At 40.9% G+C, this 25990-nt stretch overlaps 1 protein-coding gene across 1 annotated transcript; it reads right to left on the bottom strand.

Moving 5' to 3' along the window:
• Window positions 1-402: 402 nt before the first annotated feature.
• On the bottom strand, window positions 403-25044 carry LOC132824787 (aldo-keto reductase family 1 member B1-like). The gene is made up of 7 exons (XM_060839528.1): window positions 25000-25044; window positions 24645-24801; window positions 24413-24519; window positions 22086-22167; window positions 16300-16383; window positions 15564-15646; window positions 403-471 (listed from the first exon to the last, which is right to left on the bottom strand). The coding sequence occupies exons 2-7, from the start codon at window positions 24762-24764 to the stop codon at window positions 438-440; spliced, it is 510 nt and encodes a 169-aa protein (XP_060695511.1). The 5' UTR covers window positions 24765-24801; window positions 25000-25044; the 3' UTR covers window positions 403-437.
• Between the last annotated feature and the right edge of the window lie 946 nt (window positions 25045-25990).

Genomic DNA, 25990 nt, shown 5'->3' with positions numbered 1-25990 from the left:
CATATAACACAAATCAAGAAGATTGCTGTGCTACACAAATTAGAACAGAAGGTCAATGCTCCAAGCTGATGTCACCAGCAGGAATTTCACCCTCCAACCATGACACCAGGAAATTGTGAGCTATGTGACTGCAATTCCCAGATTTGCAGAGCAAAACAATGAGGCACCCAAGCAGAATTGCAACATTACATTCTAAAATGTTTGTCTGCATTATGAACATAATAAGAACAATTAACTTCTAAAATATATCAAAGTACAGTTACAGAGGTGTAACATCTGAGTTGTTCACCATGGATGTAAATCATGCTAGTTTTTTTTAAAATGGAGGATTTCCGATCCCTAGTAATTAATTCTGATGTTTACGTCTATAAATAGAGAAGCCATAAATTTTCAAACACGTGACCAGGACATTCCACTTGAAGAATACGTTTAAAAGTTTATTTGAACGGGTAGTCCTTGTGATTAATACACCTAAAATATAAAGAGAATAAAGTTAGAGATATTTCTAATAATTCAAGAGGCATTATAAGAATTCCTCATACCGAATGGATTTTACTTGCAGTGAATGAACAATACATTTGAACAGCTTCTCAAAATTTTTGATGGATACCAGAATTAATTGGCTTAGTGATAGGAGACAATTGAATCTAGAAGGCTGTTTACATTACTGGAGGCTGGTGTGTAGTGGCATACCATAGGGATCAGTGATGACCCCTTTTTGTTTGTAATATGCATAAATGTAAATGGGAATGTGGGATGGGTGATAGTTTACAACTGACATAAAGATTGGCCAGGTGGTTGACGGAGAGGAAGGTGTTACGTTGCAGAAGTATATAAATGGATTGGTGAGATGGGCAGAACAGTGTCAATTGGAATTTAACCCTGATAAATGTGAGGAGATGCAATTTGGAAAAGGGAACAAGACAATCAAGTACTCAATGAATGGCAAGATACTAGGAACGTCAGAAAAACACAGGAATCAGAGTGCAACTGTCATACAGCAGGATATTGTCTGGGATTGAGCATTTCAATTTTGAAGAGAAGATGGATAAGCCTGGATTGTTTTCTTTGGAGTAGAGTACATTGCCTGGGGACCTTATAAAGGTGTATAATATTTTGAGGGGCATATAGACGGTGAATAGAAAGCAGCCGTGCCCCTTAGTTGAAGAGTCATTAACAACAGGGCATAATTTTAAAGTGTAAGGCAACAGGTATAGATGGGATCTAGAAAAACGCTTTCATCCAGAATTTGTGGGGGGCCGAGACCACAATGCCTGAGAGGGTATTGAAGCAAGAAATCTCACAACCTTTAAAAAGTACTTGGATGAACACTTTAAGCGTCATAACATTCAAAGCTTAGTGCAGGAAGTGAGACTAGTACAGGCAGAAGTATATTTTGCCAATACAGGCTAGATGGTCTTAAGGACCTCTTATTTACTGTATGATTCTATGCTTCCGCTGACTGCAAAACCATCCAAAAAATTATGGCATGTCCACATAGCATTTAGGACTGATGTGACTACAGCAATCAACCATTTGTCCTCACAATCGCAAATGAAGTTTTGGATGTAGGTTTGCTCACTGAGCTGGAAGGTCCATTTTCAGACATTTCTTCACCAAACTAGGTAACATCTTTAGTGAGCCTCTGAATGAAGCATTGGTGGTGTAGCCTACTTTCTATTTATATGTTTGAGTTTCCTTGGGTTGGTGATGTCATTTCCTGGGCTGACATCATTTCCTATGGTGATGTCATTTCCCATTCTTTTTCTCAGGCAGTGATAAATGGGACCCAAGTCAATGTTTTAGTTGATAGAGTTCCAGTTGGAATGCCATACTTCTAGGAATTCTCGTGCATGTCTTTGTTTGGCTTGTCCTAGGATGACTACATTGGACAAACAGGCAGAAAACTTGCCATTGGGATACAGGAACATCAACTAGCCATAGAACAACATGACCCTCTCTCATTAGTATCCTTACATATGGATGAGGAAGGACACCTCTTCGACTGGGACAGCACATCCATCCTAGGACAAACCAAACAGAGATACGCACGAGAATTCCTAGAAGCATGGCTTTCCAATCGGCACTCTCTCAACAACACGTTGACTTGGATCCCATTTACCACCCCCTGAGAAAAAGAATGGGAAATGACATCACCATAGGAAATGACATTGTCAACCCAAGGAAACTCAGACATATAAATAGAAAGTGGACCATACAACTGGTGCTTCATTCGGAGGCTCACTGAAGACGTTACCTTGTAGGGTGATGAAACATCTGAGAACGAACCTTCCAACTCAGCGAGCAAACCTACATCCAGAACCTTACCCTGAGCTACAAATCTTCTCAAAACTCGCTAACAATGAAGTTTCTTTAAGGGCCAGCACTGAATCAGGAGGTGGCAGTTATTGACAATAACAATTCATTAAGTGAAATAAAGGTAAATAGAGAACAGCAGAAAGAAAAATGGAAAAATATTTCATTCCTTCAGATCTTCAACAATGAACAATCTGAAGGGACGAAACTCTCTGTATATGTTAAGTTTTAGTTGTATAGAGAGATTGTATAACAATAACTAAGATTGACGAAGGGCTTTTGCCCGAAATGTCGATTTTACTGCTCCTTGGATGCTGCCTGAACTGCTGTGCTTTTCCAGCACCACTCTAATCTAAATTAAGATTTATCACAAAAGGGTACTTATACCAAAATTGACACACTTAACAATTTCTAGGAACATTAGTGCATATACATAAGTGCAGCAACTTCACACAATGTCTTTAAACAATTAAGTTTCCTGTCAAAAATCTGTGTGCACGTGTAGTTCTCAGAATCAGATGCTGTTGAGCTTTTCCAGCAATTTCTGTTTTTGTTTCTGATCACCATTATGTTTACTCTAAAATCCAGTCCATTGTTAGAATAATAGCTCCACTTCCCCTCTTTAAATTGATAGATACATTTATACTTCCTTTCCATCAAAGGGAAGTGTTGACTGACCATGCACATATGGTCATCCCAGAATACCTTTTGGTATATTTAGTTTACTGACTTCAATGCAGCAACAGACATTAACATTTTTTTAAAAAAATAAGAACTGATTCAAAAAATGGGGAAGAAAGACCATTCTATTCTGCCATTAAATTACATCATGGTTAATTAATATGTAAGGGATCACAGCTATAGGTGCTAGATCATAGATAGAGGACTGTTTAACATAGGAAGAGTAGAGATAGTTGGAACATTTTTAAGTTGGCCAGATGCCATCAGTGCTGCAATGATCAGGAGAAAGTGAGGACTGCAGATCCTGATGAAGGGCTCCTGTCCGAAACGTCGATTTTCCTGTTCCTCAGATGCTTCCTGACCTGCTGTGCTTTTCCAGCACCATTCTAATCTTGTCTCTGCTGCAACGGTCAGTTCTGAGGACAGGTCGCCTGACCTGAACAGCAAATTCTGATTTCTATCCACAGATGCTGCCAGACCTGTTGAGCTTTTCCAGCAATTTGTGTTTTGGTTCTGATGAGCTCTATGCCTCAGCTATGAACAATCCTTACAAGTTACTTTAAAGAAACTTATTTCATGAAATTACTTGCAAGGCCGATATTTGTCCCTATTTACTTGGATTTGGTGGTGGAGAGCCCCCTTACTGAAGCAAAAAAATCCATTTGTAAATGCTTGCTCAATTCTGGCATAGATGTAAAGATGGTTCAGCTTGTAGCTTTCCTGTGCAACTGTGGTAGGGTAAATCACTGGGCTCAGCAGCCAGTCAAGTCACAGGTGCTGAAGCTATCTGTTGGAAAGAACAGCTGGGGAACCTGAGATTACCAAAGAGCACATCATGGTAGTTCCATGAGAATTTGGCACACACTTTAGTGATCCTCTGATGCTGGTCATATACTAAAGGCATGAAATTATTTCTGGTTGACTGACTGCAAGCCTGATTATTTCAAGTGTTTTTGAAACCAAAAAGTACCAAATTGCAGCCCTTACATAAAGTTTAAATCAGTGCAAGTCTTTTTTTTTTAAGATTAGATTCCCTACAGTGTGGAAATACGCCGCCAACCAGACCCATTTCTCTCTGACTAATTGACCTAACATGATGGGGCAATTTAGCATGGCCAATTCACCTGACCTGCACATCTTTGGACTGTGGGAGGAAAATGGAACACCTAGAGGAAACCCATGCAGACACATGGAGAGTGTACAAACTCCACACAGACGGTCACCCAAGGATGGAATTGAACCTGGGACCCTGGTGCTGTGAAGCAGCAGTGCTAACCACTGAGCCACTTTTCATGCAGCTGAGATCAGGCTTGCAGTTTCACCTTTTATATTGCATCCATTAGGTCAGTTTCAGCCTTAGATGCCTTCTCAATGTACATTCACCTGCTTCAAGCTGCCAGTGTTACAAACAAGAGCACGCAACTCACTCACTAGTTGTCTTGTGCCAGATCTATGGAGATTGCCTATTATATTTGCAATCTGCCCTGAAGGCTCAGAGGTGGGCAAGATCACATTAGATGAGATGAGATGGGGCAAAAGTCATGCATCGCGATGAGGCAAACTTCTGTTCCTCAAATGTATTCATTCGCTTTCTTAGGTAAGCCAAGGATGGGTCATTCTCACTGAGATTTTGTTATTGAACATCGTGAAGTTTTTTTTAAAGGCTTCCTGTTGTTTATGTATTAAACCCATCGCAGACCCAGAGTCATAGAAACAGACCCTTTGGTCCAAGTCGTCCAAGCCAACCAGATATGCTAAATTAGTCTAGTCCCATTGGCCAGCATTTGACCCATATCCCTCCAAACCCTTCCTATTCATACACCCATCCAGCCTTTTAAATGTAATTGTACTAGTCTCCACCACTTCCACTGGTAGATCAGTCTGTACTTGCCACCACCCTCTGCGTGAAAAGTTGCCTCATATCCTTTCTAAATCTTTCTCTTCTCACCTTAAAACTATGCCCTCTAGATTTGGATTCCACTACACTGGGGAAAAGACCTTTGTTCTTCATTCTATATATTTCCCTCATGATTTTATACATGTCTATAAGCTGACCCCTAAGTCTCTAATACTTCAGGGAAAACAGTCCCAGCCATTTCAGCATCTCCCAATAGGTTAAACCCTCCAATCCTGACAACATCCTTGTAAATCCTTTCAGAACCCTTTAAAGTTTCACAACATCCTTCCTATATCAGAGACACCAGAACTGAACACTATATTCCAAAAGTAGCCTAACCAATGTCTTGTACAGCCACAACTTGATCTCCCAACTTCTTTACTTAATGCAATAACCAATAAAGACAAGCAATGCCTTCTTCAGTATTCCATCTACCTGTGACTCCACTTTCAAGGAACTATGAATCTGCACTCCAAGGTCTCTGTTCAGGAACACTCACCAGGACCTTATCATTAAGTGTACAAATCCTACCCTGATTTGCATTTCCAAAATGTTGAACCTCACATTTATATAAATTAAACTCCATCTGCCACTCCTTGACTCACTGGCCCATTTGAACACGATCCCGTTATATGTGGTAACGTTCTTGACTATCTACTACACTACTAATCTTGGTGTCAACTGCAAACTTACTAATCATACCTCCTATGTTCACATACAAATCATTTACAAGTATCCCCCGCTATCCAAAAGTAAAGCATTCCCAGGACAGTTTTTGTAAACCAAAAGTGATGTAAATCTAGGAAAAATTTTGCCATTTTTGTAAGAGAAAATTCTCTTCAGATTCGCGAAAACAGTTCCTAATGTAGGTATTTTATGAACTGGCGTAACGTGAACATTCAAAAAAGTAGGGGGTTCCTGCATTTAAATGACAAAAAGGAGATGACCCAGCACTAATCCTTTAGATTAGATTAGATTAGACTTACAGTGTGGAAACAGGCCCTTCGGCCCAACAAGTCCACACCGACCCGCCGAAGCGCAACCCACCCATACCCCTACATTTACCCCTTACCTAACACTATGGGCAATTTAGCTTGGCCAATTCACCTGACCCACACATCTTTGGACTGTGGGAGGAAACCGGAGCACCCGGAGGAAACCCACGCAGACACGGGGAGAACGCGCAAACTCCACACAGTCAGTCGCCTGAGTCGGGAATTGAACCCGGGTCTACAGGCGCTGTGAGGCAGCAGTGCTAACCACTGTGCCACCGTGCCGCCCTTGTGGCATGCTGCTGGGGAAAAGGCCTCCAGTCTGAAAAGCAACTCTGAACCACCACCCTCCAACTCCTCCTTCGAGTCAGTTCTGCATCCAAATTGCTAATTCTCGCTTTATTCCATGTGAGCTAATCATTCTACCAGGTGGAACCTTGTCAAATGACTCACTGACGTCCGTACAGATCACATCCATCATTTCGCATTCATCGATCCTCTTTGTTACTTCTTCAAAAGATTCCATCAAGTCAGTGAGACATGGTTTCGCATGCAGAAAGCCATGTTGATTATCCCTAGTCACTCCTTGCCTTTCCAATTACTTGTAAATTATGTCCCTCAGGGTCCCCTCCAACAACTTGCCCACCACTGGTGTCTGGCTCACCAGTCCATAGTTCCCTGGCTTTTCCTTACCACCTTTCCTAAATAGTGACACCATATTAGCCAACCTCCAGTCTTCCAGCACCTCACCTGCGGCTATACATAATACAAATATCTCAGTAAGGGGCCCACTAATTACTTCTGTTGCTTCCTGAAAAGCTCTAGGGTAAACCTGATCAGGTTACAGAGATTTATCCTCCTTTATGCTCTTTAAAATGTCCAGCACCACCTCCTCTGTAATAGCAACATCATTCAAGATTAGATTACTTACAGTGTGGAAACAGGCCCTTCGGCCCAACAAGTCCACACCAACCCGCCGAAGCGCAACCCACCCATACCCCTACATTTACCCCTTACCTAACACTACGGGCAATTTAGCATGGCCAATTCACCTGACCCGCACATCTTTGGACTGTGGGAGGAAACCGGAGCACCCGGAGGAAACCTCAGCAGACACGGGGAGAACGTGCAAACTCCACACAGTCAGTCGCCTGAGTCGGGAATTGAACCCAGGTCTCTGGTGCTGTGAGGCAGCAGTGCTAACCACTGTGCCACCGTGCCGCCCAAGATGTCGTTACTTATTTCCGAAGTTCTCTAGTTTCCAAATCCTTCTCCAAAGTAATCACTGATACAAAATACTCATTTAGTTTCTCCCCATCTACAGCAGCTCAACACATAGACGGCCTTGTTGATCTTTAAAAGGCTTTATTTTCACCCTGGTTACCTTTTTGTCCTTCACATATTTGTATAATTCCATTGGAATCTCCTTAACCCTATTTGCCAAAGCTATCTCATGTTACCTTTTCGCCCTCCTGATTTTCCTCTTAAGTATACTCCTATTGCCTTTCTAATCTTCAAGGGATTCAGTCGATCCCTGGCGTCAACACCTGACATTTGCTTCCTTCTTTTTCTTGACCAAAAGCTCAACCTCAGTCACTTTCGCCATCCAGCATTCCCTATAACTACCTGCCTTGCCTTTCATCCCAACATGAACATACAGTCTCTGGCCTCTCGTTACCTCATTTTTGAAGGCTTTCCACTTCCCAGCTGTCCCAGTTTTCGGCAACTCTTCCCTCATTCTGTGCAATTATTATTGTTTCTATGTAAGTTTCTTTTCAACTTGTGGATGTTAGTTTCAACCTTAAATCACATTTAACCAAATTACAATCACTGTCTTTATAAATTAAAAGAAATACAAGGTCTAAAACAGCTTCTTCTCTAGCTCATTCCACAGTTGATTGTTCCTGAATCTATCTTGACAGTGCTCTACATCATCATCCAGACTACGCAAAGATTCAAATACTTTATAACGAATACATTTAGTCACTTGGTGGTGAAGAACTTGCCTATTGATGACAAAAGAAAAGAGACATGCCATCTATACTTTTCATCTATTATTATTAAAATTCTAGGAGTAGCCTGAATACGAATGGCTTGTGTTTCAAGACTGAAAGATGTGCCTATCTGTCTGATGGAAGTGACAAACAATTGAACAATAATCAAGAAGCTCAATTACCCTTATTTAACCCTATGCTTTTGCAATGTTTCCTGGCTGGAGTCACTGACATGATCCAGACCAACAGTACAAACCAGTCCAGGAATTTCCAGTCGCAAGTGAGGTGAGCAGTGGTTTTCTATTGGGATGGCCAGAACCGGACTGAACCATGATGCAAGTTACAGGTAAAACAAGTTATATTCAGCATCCTCGCGAGCCCAAATGCCATTATGCCAACCCTGATAGGGTTGATTGGAACCAGGATACCCACTGGGGGCGGTAACTACCTCATGTACCTACCCGATGACCAATGCTGGACAACCTTTTCCTGAGGGGATCCTGAAAATGGAGACAGGCAGGCTCCAGCATTTCACCTTTGAGACTGGCAACAAGACATCAAAATAAAACCCAGGGGCAAATGCCTGGCCCTTGCTTTAACTGTTTAAATGTGGCCAATGGGGAGTAATGTGTCTTTAACATTACCTCGGAGCTGACGTTGGGAATCAACAGGCTTTCATCCTACCAAAAGGAAAATCTACTAATATACACTGACTCTTCATTGTGCTTTTAATATGATCCACAATTTTGGAGCCTTGTGGGAACATTGAGGATTTTTAACTCCCAATGGGGGGGGAGGGGGTAGCATTATAGTAATGCTATTTTGTCCAATCATTCTGACAGTTATCAGGATATCTGACTCATGCTGATGAAAATGATACTGTTTCTAAAGTAATGGGCAAGTATATGCAGCTGCCAAACAGGCAGCCATATGCCCCAAACTTCTAATCCCATTGGGTCGCCAGCAAAACCCGTTTAGACACAGTACATGGATTGGTATGCCAGACCTGGGTAAGATGCAAAAATCGCGGGGGAATCATACTGTCTGTTCAGTGCCGATTCACAATGTAAAGATCGATTTCTCTGCTGCTTACTGACTGTAATCGTATGGATTTAGTGTTTGGATTGTTTTCAATATTGTTTTGAAATTTGGAAGTAATTTGTAAATTTTCATTTCTGAAATAATTACTGGCACTTTATACTACAATATACTACTGCCTGAATTATCAAATGATTTGATTTCATACATGGACGCTAAGCCTAAATATCTTTACTTTGTGTATGGAGCTTGTAAGAATGCACACTGGTTGATTTGATTTATTTTTAGATTGGGCTGTTAGACCTAAGAAGGAGTGTCTAGCTGAGCTATTATCTACACGTAGATATTTAATACTGAACAGCGATGGTTTATAATTTTAAGGTTGTACCAATATCTAAATTCTAGGGTTAGCCTAATATTAGAAAAACATTCAGTGTGGTTTGAAAGCCTTGTGTTATGTTACCATAATTTGGGAACAGCATTGCCCTCCAGCCAATATTCATCACCAACTTTTCTGCTCAAAATCACCATCAGGTTTCTACATTTACTTCTAAATACTGTTAACTAAAGCTGTAGATCGGGCTATTTAATTGGGCACAATGTTAATGTTTTTTGTTAAAAAAAGAGAATACAATATATTGCAGAACTAATCTTAGTTTTAGATAGTATAGATTTTTTTTAGTAGCAAAACTTCAAAGGGTATTACATCCCAGCAAAGCTGGATTCATAAAAATAGGTTGGCTTAATTCACCCATGCCTGGGCTTTTCCATATAAAACAAGAAAATAATGGGTAGGAAGGGAATCTCTAGTGCATAATTTAAAATGAATGAGGTTTTTGCCAGTATGGGCAATATATTTACTCCAGTGGGCTATTTGAGTTTGATTAATTTGAGAATTATTTGTTTCAAAATTGGTCTTAGGGTTTCTAGCCTGCTGAAGAGCACAAATTATGGCCTCAAATAAGGTACTCCCGCAATACTCAGACTAGAACATGGGTGACCTCTACCAGATTAGTTTGTGTTACTTCTTTGCTGCTGCATATTTTAATTGAATATATGTATATTGTATGTACTTATATACAAGAAGGAAATGGTTTATACTTTATTACAATGGACAATTCGCGGTCTTCAACCTTGCAAGGGGGGAGATGATTAAGTAAAAAATGAGGTCTGCAGATGCTGGAGATCACAGCTGAAAATGTGTTGCTGGTCAAAGCACAGCAGGCCAGGCAGCATCTCAGGAATAGGGAATTCAACGTTTCGAGCATAAGCCCGTCATCATGATTAAGATTGAACTTGACCTGCTGTGTGGACTTGCCATTGCCAGCATTCGTGCACAAGAAGGGACAGTTTACCTGTGCGATCCTGAGCAAACAGAGACTGTGTACCAACTATGCCTAGAAGACGTTCTTGTGTGTGCCAAAAGACTGAATGTTGCCAAGAATGACTTTTACCATGGTCAACTGCATAAAAATTAACAGTTCAATTTCCAGAACAAGACTTACCATGTTGTGTGCCAGTTTGATTACATTTGTACTATGGGCATCCCTAATAAGCCTTATCCTCTTTCAGATAGACCACGGAGTAAAAGAGACAATGGGGGGATGCTTTTAGAAACCCATAATAAAATCTTTGGAAAGGATGAAGTAATTTGTTATGCCCTTACTTCAGTAAGAGACTCACTGACCCCTTTTATCCTTCCAAATCCTAACATTGGTGGGGTATGGAATAGTACTAAAGTATTTACAAGATGTAATATCTTTTAGTTATTACCTATCCACCTGCTACTTGTTTATGGACCTCCTCTAATAAATCCGCAATATCCTATCCAAATTACTACAAGGATAAGGAATGGCAGTGCGCTTACGTAAGAGTGCCTACATTTTTTTTACCCTGTGCTATGATTAAATGTATTAGTCGCCACTGCTTTTCTGAAGGACCTTGCATCTCATTTGTATGCATTAACGAAAAATGTATCCTTATTATCACTGGAATTCAAACTCTACGTGGAGTGGGTAACAATACCCACCTTCATTATGATCCCCCTAACGGCACTAATATTTTCCCAGTTTTTGGAGGGGAAGGACCATTTTTGGATGTTGACCATGTTTCTTACCAAGAAACTCACCTCGTTATTACTGGATGATTTTCACCCTGAGCATCCAGGGCCAAGTTATGTAATCAAGGATTATCCACATAACCCAGGAAGTCATAAAGATAGGCCTGCATCTTACTCCGAAGGTCCCTCTATTGCCTATGCTAAACTTGAATATATCTTTTTCAGTTATAATAAGGCAGCTAACTACCTTGTCCTGAATAGAGCAAGTCATCCTCATGCCGTAGCTGTAGGAACACTATTTCCAACTCCTTTTCCCTGTCCAATTACAAGGCAATGAAATTATAATTCCCCTTTTAAACATGCAGTTTCTCCTGACTTCTGTGCAGAATGGAAGAACCCAAAGGCCATATCAAGAAGTAAAACACACTTATTGGCATATGCAGCTCTTAGTATTCTTTCATTAGGAGAGTCCTTAAGAATTATTAGTCATCAAAACCATAATTATCTCATTTGTGGACTCACAATTTTGGGAAATGAAACAACTGCTGTCTTAATAGAAATTAGGGACATGCTTTCAGAATTGGGCCTATTTGCCCAACAAAACTGATTACATACTTGCAAATGAAGGTGGATTTTGCATTATAGTTAAAGGAAAATGCATTATGAGGGTCACTGATCTTTTTGAAAACATTACTAGACATATTGATAATATTCACACTTTTGTCAACCAAATGAACGAAGGTGCAGGATGGGAAGATTGGGGTTTTGGCTCATGGTACAACTGATTAATTAATATGTCTTTGTATAGTGCTATTGTTTTAATTGGTCTTTTTGTTGGTATTGCTATAGTTAAGCTTATTATTGCTAAAATATTAACTTCTATTGACAATATTAGTTCCATCCAGAAAATGCTTCCTCTTTACTTTAAATCATGATGAGGAAACATCATTGGCTGCCCTTGATTCCCCTTCAGAGGTAGAGGAAGTATGGCAGTCTTTTGCTGCCATTGAATTGGATTAATTTGATCCATGCCTTTATAGTGTGGTCATAGAATGACCAAAGGGGAGAATGAGGATCTAAAATTTGAATTTAGGCAACAAAAATATGTAGATTTTTATTATAACAAAATGTCTTCTTGATTTGAAGGAATACTGTAAAATGGCCTGTGAATCATACTGCTGATTTGCAGAATTAAGTTGTAGTTCAAAGATCAGAGGACAATGAACACTGACACATTAATTGACCATTTGAACTAACCTTGACCTGATACATGGCATGACAATTTAAGTAAATAAGATATCCTTCTTAAAGAAAATACCATTGGATTAGCCTGTCTTCAATCATATCAGCGTTTCGAGCATAAGCCTTTCATCAGGAATGAGGAAAGTGTGTCCAGCAGGCTAAGATAAAAGGTAGGGAGGAGGGATTTGGGGGAGGGGCGATGGAGATGTGATAGGTGGAAGGAGGTCAAGCTGAGGGTGATAGGCCGGAGTGGGGTGGGGACGGAGAGGTCAGGAAGAAGATTGCAGGTTAGGAAGGCGGTGCTGACCTGGGGGGTGCAGTGAGAAAGGGACTCACTGAAATCCTTGTAGAGGGAGGAAGAGAGCTTCTTCAAGAAAGGCATCCCTGCAAGAGGATTCGCAGTAGGTTAAAATCTTTGAGGAGAAAGTGAGGTCTGCAGATGCTGGAGATCAGAGCTGAAAATGTGTTGCTGGAAAAATGCAGCAGGTCAGGCAGCATCCAAGGAACAGGAAATTCGACGTTTCGGGCATAAGCCCTTCATCTGACCTGCTGCGCTTTTCCAGCGACACATTTTCAGCTCTGATCTCCAGCATCTGCAGACTTCACTTTCTCCTCGAAGATTTCAACCTACTGCGAATCCTCTTGCAAGGATGCCTTCCTTGAAGAAGCTCTCTTCCTCCCTCTACAAGGATTTCAGTGAGTCCCTCTCTCACTGTACCCCCCAGGTCAGCACCGCCTTCCTAACCTGCAATCTTCTTCCTGACCTCTCCGCCCCCACCCCACTCCGGCCTATCACCTTCACCTTGACCTCCATCCACCTATCACATCTCCATCGCCCCTCCCCCAAGTCCCTCCTCCCTACCTTTTATCTAAGCCTGCTGGACACGCTTTCCTCATTCCTGATGAAGGGCTTATGCCCGAAACGTCGAATTTCCTGTTCCTTGGATGTTGCCTGACGTGCTGTGCTTTTCCAGCAACACATTTTCAGCTCTGATCTCCAGCATCTGCAGACCTCACTTTCTCCTTCAATCATATCACCATATTACAGTTGATTGGACTTTCTTTTGTAATTAAGAACCCTTTGCCAGGAAATATCATTAGATTAACTTGCTGTAAATCATGTCACCTTATTATATGTGATTGGTTTTTCTTGTGATTAAGGTTGTACTATTACTAAAAACATATAAATAATGTGTAATTTTCAAATGTAATTGCGCAACTTCACCACAGAACATAGAAGCTTCAATCTCTGTGTTTCTGGATAGAATTGCATCAAGGTACCTTAATTCAATAAACTAATGACCCTTGTTTTTTGAATAGACCGCATTTGGCGATTCTTTTGACTGATCTCGAATCAAGAGGCCCCTCTTGAGAGGTCATAGATCTTCACAATCACTGTCTTTATAAATTAAAAGAAACACAAGGTCTAAAACAGCTTCTTCTCTAGCTCATTCCACAGTTGTTTGTTCCTGACAGTGCTCTACGTCATCATCCAGACTACCTTTCACGATCAGCCTATGGGAAGATTCAAATACTTAATAATGATTACATTTAGTCACTTGGTAATGAAGAACTTGCCTACTGATGACAAAAGAAAAGAGACATGCCATCTATATTGTTCATTTCCCATTCATCCAAAATTGGTTTCTTGCATTTATCCTCAGTACAGTACAGCACAGTATAGGCCCTTCGGCCATCAATGTTGTGCCGGCCGTTTATCCCACTCCAAGATCAGACTAATCTACATTCCCTATCTTCAATGCGCCTATCATCCAAAATGTGCTAAATGTCCCTAATGTATCTGTCTCTATTCCCACTGCCCCCACCACTCTCTGTGTAAAGAATCTCTGACATCTCCCCTCAGCCTTCCTCCAAATTATGTTAAAATTATTGCCCCCTTGTGATAGACATTTCCACCATGGAAAAGTCTCTGACTATCCACTCTGTCTATGCCTCTCAACATCTTGTACACCTCTATCAAATCACCTCTCATCCTTCTTCACTCCAATGAAAAGGTTTCTTTTATCATTTTCACCTTCTCTCAGGGCTGCTAGTTTAATATTGCATGACAATTTATTGTTTCAGCCCAAGTAAGGCAAAGACTACACCAAATTAACTATTTACCTTCAGTATCATTTAATTAGAAAAATTGTGTTTAATCCTGGTCCTAAAAAGGACTGTTTTTGATATCTCATTAAAATGGCGATTGGTTACTTTTCATACGTGTCTCCAAATTTAACAATTGAGGAACATTCATGTGGAGAGTTTGTGTCTGCACTGATGCTGTTAGGCCTGATGAGTTTCTCAAGCATTTAACAAAGGAAAACAACAATTTATTTCTTCAGAAGAACCATTCTGATTAGTTGGCAAATGGATTCAGATCAGTAGAGCTAATGCTATGTAGAATGGACCATGGGAAATAGTTTAAATGTTCAGCTTTTATTCAAATCATACCAGGAAAGTTGACTCTGGTCAGGGCCACAGGGAATGAACAGAGAATGCCTCCAAGCTGAAAAAGCCACAATGCATGGTCAGTAATAACACAAATATTACCAGGATGCTGTAATCAATTCAAAAATGAAGTTCTGTGTATCACATAGATAAGCAATACAATTTTTAAATTTCGGTGCCATTATGATGCCAAGTGCGTAAGGTGTAAATATCAAATGATATATTGCTCTGCCTATACGCACCAGGCAGCGTACTGATGTACTCAACCAGCTCCTATTTACAAAACTTAGAACAAATTACCAATTGTAAACTCATAACTATTGTTGGACAGACTTGCAAAATGATCTCAAATATGCTCAGAACTACACCAACAACTAATTTAAGATCATCAATCAGAGTAGCAGTGTGGCTCTGTCATGCAAGCTAGAAGTCATACACATTCAAAAGCAGAGTCCTGTGCTTTGCAAACAGAAAAAAACACATCCGTGCTTGCCTCATTTGTGTTTCTGGAATAGGTATTCGCTGTGCATTCTCCAAGGTAATGCCTCTACCAATCAAATTCAACTTGCCAACTAATCAAGCACACCCTTCTCATGTAAATATTATTTGTTGTTCTACGTGGAGGTTTGTATTCTTGCAATTCTGCCATAATAAGTGCCAAATCAATAGTTTCAGCAGTATGATTTTTTTTTCAGCAATACTCAGTGACAAAGGTATTGTGATAATTTGCAAGTTAAAAAAAAGCAATGCTTCCTTCTCTTCTGCATCAAACCTCTGCCTTTACCCCTATTTACAAAGCAGTCATTCCCTGATCATTGTGTTGCACACACAACTATTTAAATATTTGCATCAAAAATTAAATGAGAATAGTCACTTTGTTAATAATAGCTCACCAATGAAATGGGCAGCATCTCCAGTTCCTGTTTAACAAAAGGATAGTCTTCATTTCCTCATCACTCAACTTAAAATCAAAAACCTGCATAAAAGCACAAAACTATCTTTATAATGGACACAAGGCCTACAAAAACAAGGTAAAGCACCACACTACCACTAAGAGCAAACAAAGAATATTTTAACTGGGAACCCATTTTTTAAAAATGCAGGCATACCAGCAAAGCTATTGAGTAATCATGGCACTTCAGGCTTCAAAACAGGGATCCCAGGATGGCCAATTTCCTATGTTTTTAGATTAGATTAGATTCCCTACATGCGGAAACAGGCCCTTCAGCCCAACCGACCCTGCGAAGAGTAACCCACCCAGACTCATTTCCCTCTGATTGATGCACCTAACGCAACAGGCAATTTAGCATGGCCAATTCACCTGACCTGCACATCTTTGGACTGTGGGAGAAAACTGGACCTCCCAGAGGAAATTCACGCAGACACAGGGAGAATGTGCAAACTCCATACAGTCACCCAAGGCTGGAATTGAACCTGGGACCGTGGTGCTGTGAGGCAGCAGTGCTAACCACTGAGCCAACATGCCACCCCTAAATCCCAAATTTCTCTCATCTAATTCAATTTAATATCTCTGGTACAGAATGAAGAACTTTCAAGCCGGTATTCTACCAACAAATTTCAGTTCTCCTCATCCACTAAGCCTTAGAATTTAGGATTCCCCTCGCATACCTTAAAGTTTTCCCAAATGCGTTTTTTGGTAACAGACTTTGGAATTACAACCAAACCTCTCTGAATCTGAAAACGGATCAAGACCTGAAAAGAAAAGTCACACACAATTAGGTTAAGTACACTTCAAACTACAAAGAGTGAAGGACAATTACACTGCCTCTTGGAGGTTTACATTGTAATCCGGCTGCAAGGATGCATCTAGTCTGGGATGAAACATCTGTCTACCTGAAGAAGTGGCAGAATAAGAGGATTTGCTGCAGCAACTGGCAGCTTTCAAACTATCTGTACAAGGAGTTTTCATCTGCTGAGGGAGCCATGTATGGTGTTTTGGAAAGAACTCTATGAACTAATTCCACAGAGACCAATATCCTGTCACCAAGTCACCCTTTATTTACATGGGCATAGTACTTGGGTGGCACAGTGGCTAGTACTGCTGTTTCACAGCACCAGGGCCTCCTGTTCGATTCCACCCTCAGGTGATATCTGTGTGGAGTTTATATAATCTCCCTGTGTCTGCTTGGATTTCCTTCACGTGCTCTGGTTTCCCCATATCGTCCAAAGATGTGAAGGTTAGGTGAATCAGCTATGGTGTTTGTGGGGTTACAGGCGTGGCATGGGGGTCTGGATAGGATGCTCTTCAGAGGGTCAGTGTAGACCTTATGGGCTGAATGCTACTTCCACACAGTAGAGATTCTATGATACTTGACACTGGTCCAGCTTCATCACAGCCAGCTCTCAGAGTGAACAGAACCTCTGCCACACCCGTTTATTGTTTTTCATCTTTTCTCTCTCCTACTGTACATGGACTCTGAGCAGCCAGCTCAGAGCCAGTCCATACAATGAGGAGAATCTCTGAATCTTGTGCTTATTTTACCCCATATCACCTGTGGTGTGTGTGTGTATATATGTGCAGTGACTCAGTAAAGACACCTTATGCAAATAATTTTGTTCAATATTTCCACCACCAAGAAAACACCCATGTGGCCGGTGAACCAGTAGCAAGCAAAGCACAATAAAGGCAATGCTTAGCCTCTCCTATTCTTTTTCCCGTTTATTTTGTTTTGTACACTGGCTGTGGTCAGTCCCCTGAACTGAGAAGATTCTAACTCTCATGAGAAGATTCTAACAAATTTTCTTTTGTTCTGTGCGTGTAAGTACAGGGACTCAGTGAAGACACCATTGTGCAAATAATTTTATTCAATACTCACTACTGACTATATCTGTCAGCTCGGGCTCATTGATTGGGGCTGTTAACCTGGTTCAATCATGGAACTCATTCTACGAAGCTCACATGGCCGACCTTGTTACAATTACTTCATCCTTTCCCCTCCAAGTTCAGGGATGCGGGCCTGTTTGTTTTCAGGATCTAATTTCTCTGACTCAGGTTTGGTTATGGTGGCGTATGTCAGACTGTAGCCAGCCTCTACTGCCTGAAGGTGAGGATGAGTTTCTTCTGGAATGCTTCAGGCCAAAAAGGTGTCAAGACTGTGGCATATGTCATGTCCATCCAAAGTTTCTTTAATGCTAGACAGAGGGAAGAGAACACATGGTTTCTGACAGCCTTTTTGGCTGTTGAGGGGGCAGGAATGTTTTGCTCTTACCCCATTTTTGTGTTTGCAGCTTTCATGTAGTTCAACTGCTTGTTCAGGACCATTTCACCGACTCAAACTTTGTACATCAAGGGACTTGACCTTGTGTCGACCATGTCTCTTACCCATGCAGGGCCATTTCATGGTTTTAGCACCAAACTTCATCCCCTGGAATAATCTGTCTCTCTTGATTAGAGGAATCTTGTGTCCAACATTCCTGATGCTGTTTTTCCTTCCCACCCCCCCAGATCCAGAAAAATCTGATTTAATCTGGTGCAGAGGCTTGTCCCCATTAGCAAATCTGCTGGAGCTGTCCCTGTAGTGCATCAGAGGTGGCTTAATAATCAAACAAGAAGCAAGACAGTTTGGTGAATAGAACGGAACTATCCTTATATGCTGAATGCCATTCAGCTTTATGAAATATCACTGGGAAATTATGGTTCATTGTCTGTGACCAACACTTCCAGGTATCTATGTATTTCAAAAGATGCTCAGTGTTTCTATCATCATCCCCATGTTTGACAAATGAATTCTGTGCACGTTCAACCACAGAGTAGATGTCCACAATGAATAAGAACATTGAGCTCATGAAAAAGCTGGCATAGTCAGCGTGTCTATAGTCACCTGGTCATTCCCACAAGTGTAGGAGAAGCTGCTGGAATCATTTGGTACTCTGGATACTGTCCTACCAATGCAGTTACATCTGCATCAATCTTGGTCACCAGACATAACTTCTCAACGACATCTTCATTTGGACACCCCTGGATGATCCTGGTGGAGTTTAGCCAGTATCTGGCAGCAAGCTTTGCTCAGGCCAATTGCTCTTGCTTCCCATAATAAAATGCCATTCTCTACAGCGATTTGGTCTCATCGAGTCCAGAAAGGTTTCACTTCTGGTTGTGAAAACTCTTTTGTTTCCCCATCACTACCAACTGTGTTAGCTTTGGCAGGATGGGATCTTGTCATGTCCATAGTCTGATACTGTCAGCGGTGACTGCAAGTGTGACCAGAAAGTTTGAAACCAAAATGGACTCTCCACTGGTGGTGTATCTACCAGCCAAGAGTGAGTCAAGACATCAGCATTTGTTTCATGGGCTCCCAGATGGTGTTCTGCCTTATAACTGTATGCATTTAGAATGAGATCCCATTGCTGAATTCAACCTGACCATACAGTCAGCATGGCCTTGGCCTCTAAGTACAGCTAACAAGTGTGTATGGTCTATTACTATTACAAATTTACATCTGTAAAAAGTATAGGTGGCATTTTCTCACAACAAAGACAACCACCAGATCTTTCAGAACATGGAACATAGAACACTCGATGATGTGCCAACCTTTTATCCTACTCTTGAGATCAAACTAACTGACAGACCCTACATTTTACTATCATCCATATGCCTAAGAGTTGCTTAAATGTCCCTAATGTATCTGATTCTACTACCACTGCTGGCAGTGCATTCCATGCACCTGTCATTCTCTGTGTAAAGAACCGACCTCTGACATCTCCCCTAAACTTTCCTCCAATCACCTTAAAATAATGCCCCCACATGATATCCATTTCCATCTGGGAAAAGTCTCTGGCTATCCACTCTATCTGTGCCTCTCATCATCTTGTACACCTCTATCAAGTCACCTCTCATCCTTCTTTGCTCTAATGAGAAAAGCTCTAGCTTCCTCAACCTTTCTTTCTAAGACCTGCCCTCCAATCCAGGCAACATCCTGGTAAATCTTCTCTGCACCGTCACGAAAAACTTTCACATCCTTTTGTAATGAGGTGGCCAGAACAGAATACAACATTCCAAGTGTGGCCTAAACAGGGCATTATAGAGCTACACTATGATAGCCTCCTGGCTCTTAAACTCAAACGCTTTGCTAAGGAAAGACAACAGACAACAGCCTTCTTAACAACTCTATCAACTTGGGTAGCAACTTTGAGAAATCTATGGACATGGACCCAAAGATCCCTCGGCACACTGCCAAGAATCCTGCCCTTAATCTTGTAAGCTGCGTTCAAATTCAACCTTCCAAAATGAATCACTTCACACTTTTCCAGGTTGAACTCCACCTGACACTTATCAGCCCAGCTCTACATCCTGTCAATGTCCTGTTGCAACCTACAACAGCTCTCTACGCTATCCACAACACCATCAACCTTCGTGTCATCGGCAAATTTACTAACCCACCCTTCTACTTCCATCCAAATCATTTATTAAAATCACAAAGAGCAGAGGTCCCAGTATAGATCCCTGAAGAACACTACTGGTCACCAAACTCTTGGCTGAATACTTTCCATCTACTACCAGCCTCACTCTTGTGAGGCATGACCTGCCCCTCAAAGCCATGCTAAATATCTCTGATCAAACTATGCTTTTCCAAATAATCACAAATCCAGTCTCTCAGAATCCTGTCCAATAACTTGCCTATCACTGACGTAAGACTGACTGGTCTGTAATTCCCAGGGTTATCCCTATTTCTTTTCTTGAACAAGGGAATAACATTTGCCACCCTCCAATCATCTGGTACTACTCCAGTGGACAGTGAGGATGCAAAGATCATAGCCAAAGGGGCAGCAATCTCTTCCCTTGCTTCCCCTAGAAGTCTTGTGTGTATCCCATATGGCCCATTGGACTTGTCTATCCTCATGTTTTTCAACATTTCCAGCACAGCCTCCTTAACATCACCTGTTCAAGCGTTTCAGTCTTTTTCATGCCGTCTTCGCAAATGACAAGGTCCCTCTTACTTGTGAATACTGAAGCAAAGAATTCATTAAAGACCTCCCCTACTTCCTTCAATTCCTGCACCATTTCCCTCCACTATCTCCCCATCCTCACTCTGGCCACCCTCTTCTTTCTCTATCTGGGCCCATTTGCTCTCTGCATCAGTCAGCACTATTGGGTGTTCCTCTCCATTGGGCCACCTGTGAGGCAACACTACCTGATACCATACAGGGAGGCATTGCATAGCAGCATAAGATCTCACTTGGGATCACAGTGTGCCAACAAAATGGAGCTGGATGCATATTTGATAGTAATGAATATAGAGGTCTACGGAGAAAGGGCTGGTGAATGAGCGTAGCTGGATAGTTGTTTTGGGAGCTGGTAAGATATGATTGTCCAAATGCCCTTCTCCTATGCCATAAAATTCTATGATTCTATCACATCAGAAGTGACTATGTCTGACAAAAGACCCTAACTTAAACAACAGGAATTTGTAACATTGCAGAACTACAAAACAGATTTAGCCTTTATCAATACATAATGTATAAACTACAAATTAATTGAAGAAGTTTCTGAAAAGATGAACATCTCAAGGTGGGAGCTTACACTCTTATGATGAGACAATTTCTCATTCTAACATTCTAACATTGTCCTACATGCTAGAGGACTTGAGCTTAAGTGGTCAAAATTGAAGTTTCATGGTAGCTAGAATATAAGTGGAGGCAACTTTCATTTCTATAGAAGCACGAAACTTGAGTTGCTGAAAAATTACAATTAATAGTAAAATAAAACTATGGCCATAACAACATAAGAAACAGGAGCAGGAACAGGCTATATGGTCTTTTGAGCTTCCTCTGCTATTCACTGAAATCATAGCTGATCTGATGTTCGTTTCACTTTTCCTTTAGCTTCATATCCCTAAATTCCATTAACACTCAGAAATTCACTGGTCTCTGTCGAAGGAGCAGCACTCCAAAAGTTTGCACTTCCAAATAAACCTGTTGGACTATATGCTGGTTGTATGATTTTTAACTTTGAAAATATTAATTAGCTGATCACTCAGAATTGCCTGGAGTAAAGAATTCCAAAGCACAACCCTTTAAACAAAGAACATCTCATCTTAAACCTAAATAGCTGGGATTTTATTGTGATTGCGGCTCCAAATATCTTAGACATGAACAATGGGGGAAATATTCACCCATGCTTAGATCGTGTGTTCCAATTTGCCTGTTTAATTCTTGTGAGTTCCATGATTTATGTGAATCAATCTTCACAAGTTCATTTCTCATCCCATTCCATCGTAGGTTATTGCCATGAATTAACCCATAAATACTGGTACTTAAAACATTATTCTAAGAAAATTAATTAAACAAACAGCAATTACATTATATAATGCTAAACATTAATACTAAACAACAACTATTGCTACTGTACTCAAACCAGGGTCTCATTGCTGCAATCTTAACAAATATTCACATACTTGTGCTGTTGATTTACCATGCTGACATCCTATATGCTTGAGTTTAGGATCCTGGAGAAGTGTAGGGTCATCTTTTTTTACCCTAAAACAATTAAAGTAAACCAGATTACTCAAGTTTGCAAGTTTCCAGGAAGTAAAACCTGAAGAATGTGATTTGCAATTGGAAATCCATGATACAAATTAGTTCATGGCTGGCAATGAGTAACTAGGAGAAAGTGAGGACAGCAGATGATGGAGATCAAGGTTGAAAAGTGTGGTCTTCGAAAAGCACAGCTGGTCAGGCAGCGTCCGAGGAGCAGGAGAGTTGATGTTTCGAGCATGATAAAGAGCTCATGCTTGAGATGTCGACTCTTGCTCCTTAAATGCTGCCTGACTGGGTGTGCTTTTCCAGCACCACACTTTTCGAGACTGGCAATGAGTAATTGGCAACTTTAATACTGTTCCAAAAATACCATTTAGAGTCATACAACTTACATTTAATAAGGAAACATCCCTTTCTACAAACAAGAACAACTGATTCTGGGGAACTAATGACATTATTCCTTCTAGAGTATCTTACTAAAACTTGCAGGGGAAAAGAATGAGACAGGGTCACAAGGTTAATTCATCTTCCAGTGAGTTACACAGATACAACAGGTCAAACGGCCCCCTCCTCCACTGTAACAATTGTCTGATTTGCACCTACAGCAGAATATGATTGGCACAGTGATCATGGATTTCTGTGCAGCATGATCAGAGCTCAAACATTCAGCATGAATGAAAATTTGCTGCAGGGGGATGGAGATGTTTCATTTTAACCTACAGTATGAATTGCCTCAAACTAATGTGATACACTATGATATTGGAAGCGCTATAATATGTGGAGGCAGCACAGTCTCATGGTCTGGGGTCTGCAGGCATGGACTGAAACTTAAATACTTATGGTCACTTAAACTCAGTAACAATACTTTTTTTCTACTCTTTAAGATTTATACCTTGGTACTTGCACCTAAGATGGTGCCATTAATTACAACCATTGTACAAACATTTCACTGTACTCCTGTGCTTCCATATGTGACAATAACAAATATTCTTTAATATTGTGATGACCTTTCACTTTGAAGTGGGCCAGAAAAAAATTTTTGAATTTTTAAAAAAACTTTATAGGGAGTGAGCCATTGTTAGAAACAAAAAAAGTCACCTACTATGCGCCAATTATGAGAAACCTTCAAAGAAGAATAGTTCAGGTAGGGACTAGACAAACTTCCCGGAGACATAAAGCAAAGGGCATCCAAAGCAGAGAGTAGAAATAAAAATATCTGGTTTTCAAAGAAAGAGTAAAAGGCATAGCAGTAATTTTCTAAACTGGTAAACATTCTGGGAAAATGGGTTAAATCCCACCATGACAGATGATGTAATTTGAACTCAATACAAATCTGGAGTTAAATACTAGCCTAATGATATTAGATTACTTACAGTGTGGAAACAGGCCCTTCGGCCCAACAAGTCCACACCGACCCGCCGAAGCGCAACCCACCCATACCCCTACATATACCCCTTACCTAACACTACGGGCAATTTAGCATGGCCAATTCACCTGACCCGCACATCTTTGGACTGTGGGAGGAAACCGGAGCACCCGGAGGAAACCCACGCAGACACGGGGAGAATGTGCAAACTCCACACAGTCAGTCGCCTGAGGCGGGAATTGAACCCAGGTCCCTGGCGCTGTGAGGCAGCAGTGCTAACCACTGTGCCACCGTGCTGCCCAATATCTGTGTAGCCATTGTTGATTGGTATACCTGGATGGTATACACCAAGCCAAAGAATTTGGAAATGACAAATACACCAGATCTGCTACTCCACTCCAAAAAAGCCTTAACTATTAACTACAACATAGGTCTGTTCTCCTCAATCACTAGGCTACCCTCCTTGACACAAAATCCCAGAACTACAAAAAAGTACAGACAGATGAAAAATATTTTAAGATAAACAACTGAGGAGCAGATTTTTCTGAACTACCATGGGGTGGCATGGTGGCACAGTGGTTAGCACTGCTGCCTCACAGCGCCAGAGACCCGGGTTCAATTCCCGCCTCAGGCGACTCTCTGTGTGGAGTTTGCACGTTCTCCCTGTGTCTGCGTGGGTTTCCTCCGGGTGCTCCGGTTTCCTCACACAATCCAAAAAAAAAATTTGCAGGTTAGGTGAATTGGCAATGCTAAATTGCCCATAGTGTTAGGTGAAGGGGGAAAAGTAGGGGAATGGGTGAGTGTGGACTTGTTGTACACTGTAGGTAATCTAATCTAATCTACATTATGTGATGATTAATGGGTCTATATCTTAGATACCATGGTCTAGCTGGAGATCCCAGTGGGCTATAGGCAGTAACAACAATGTCGTTTGAATGGCAATAGGAGATCAGATCTTCTTGAGTCAGATAAGGGTGGCATTCAATCTATTAAAGCAACCAGAACAAAGTCATGGATTAGTTTTACAGAATAAAGCATTGCAGACCTGTGAATGCAATTGGAAAATGGTTGTGAAAATCTGGAATCCAATGATTTTTTTAAAAAAAATTACCTGGAGAAGTGCAGGTTTGTATTTCAAAGTCGGTTTCTTCAAAATCCGGTCAATCTGATCTTGATTAAAGTTGGATACTCCTATAGCTTTAACCAATTTCTTATCAACTAAATCTTCCATTGCCTGTGAATGAGTATTATTTTGCTCTTAATTCCTACTTTAATTGAAGAAAATAATAATACGAGATTAAGACAAGGAATCGTCAGTACACAGTGACAGCTTAAGTCGATGGATCAGCCTATCAAAAGTCGGGGTGGGGGGTAAAAATATTTACCATTAGTTATTCTTCTAATTTACAATGAATTCAGAAAATAAGCACCAGTAACAAAACCATATGACCAAATCAAATACTTACCTCCCAAGTATCAAGAAAATCGGTGTCACTTGGTATTATCAAATCATTCTCATCCAAAGGAATCTTCTCATCACCAGCCTAGAATTTTAAAAATTTCGAAAATTTTGTTTAAATATATGTTTCTGAAATCTGTAAAAGAGAATAGAGGCACAAAGAAGGATTAAAACCAAAGAAAAATTGCTGCAAAATAATGGCAAATGTTGGTGATTGGAATTAGTAAGCTTTCATCTACTTTGCATCTAACACCAGTCCAAATGTTTTATGTCTTGCAACATGTTTCAAATCAGTAAGATGGGTCTCAGTAACTTTAGATATATAGCACACGGTGGCTTGTTGAGGCACAGGTTTATCATGCCTCATCTGATCTTCCCCCATGGTAAAACACTTTTATGGTACTTCACTGCTATCCATAACATACATTGGTTCAGTCTTCCTTCTGTCACAATCAATATCCCAACATCATCCTACTCTAAATGGAGTTAAAGACATACATTACCCTCAACCTCATGGCCACCTCTGAGTGCAGCTGTATCACATTGCCTCAGGATGCAAACACCAGGGCCAGTACATGCTGAGATTCTACCTCTCTCCGGTGTTGCAAAGGATCAATCAAGTCATGCTGCCACACTTGCAATATTCCACATAATTGGATTGTGCTGGATCATCCATTTCTTTTGGAGAAGTTTTACAAAAGAACACCTCTGACCATGAGTTGATCAGGCAGTATTCAGCCCATAAAACCCTGAAGACTCAATGGGGAGAAAGAAGAAGGTAGATGCTGTTGGCTGGTTCCCTGAGCAGACCATCAGAGTCATTTTGGCAGAATGGATCATCACTAGAACAGACCAACTAGCATTAAAACATAGCTTGACCGGCAATGAAAACACCATTTCTGGTTAAATCCTTCCTACATGCCTAAAGTCTCACCCTTTTCACATAATGCCCCCAAGATCTCAATAGAAGGGGAAACTGTTGCCCTCCTCTTGTGGAT

The sequence above is a fragment of the Hemiscyllium ocellatum genome, chromosome 19, assembly GCF_020745735.1.
Source record: "Hemiscyllium ocellatum isolate sHemOce1 chromosome 19, sHemOce1.pat.X.cur, whole genome shotgun sequence".
Classification (NCBI taxonomy): Eukaryota; Metazoa; Chordata; class Chondrichthyes; order Orectolobiformes; family Hemiscylliidae; genus Hemiscyllium; species Hemiscyllium ocellatum.
This window is presented reverse-complemented; position numbering and strand designations above follow the sequence as displayed.

Bases quoted from the DNA above. Each gene is read 5' to 3' on its own strand.
- LOC132824787 (XM_060839528.1), bottom strand. From the start codon at position 24,764: ATGGAAGATTTAGTTGATAAGAAATTGGTTAAAGCTATAGGAGTATCC. The intron at 22,168-24,412 runs GTATCTAAGATA...TAATTGTTTTAG, and splicing joins GGATCTCCAGCTAGACCATG to GGTAAAAAAAGATGACCCTA. The intron at 472-15,563 runs GTGAGCTATTAT...TTTATATTTTAG, and splicing joins AGATGCTGCCCATTTCATTG to GTGTATTAATCACAAGGACT.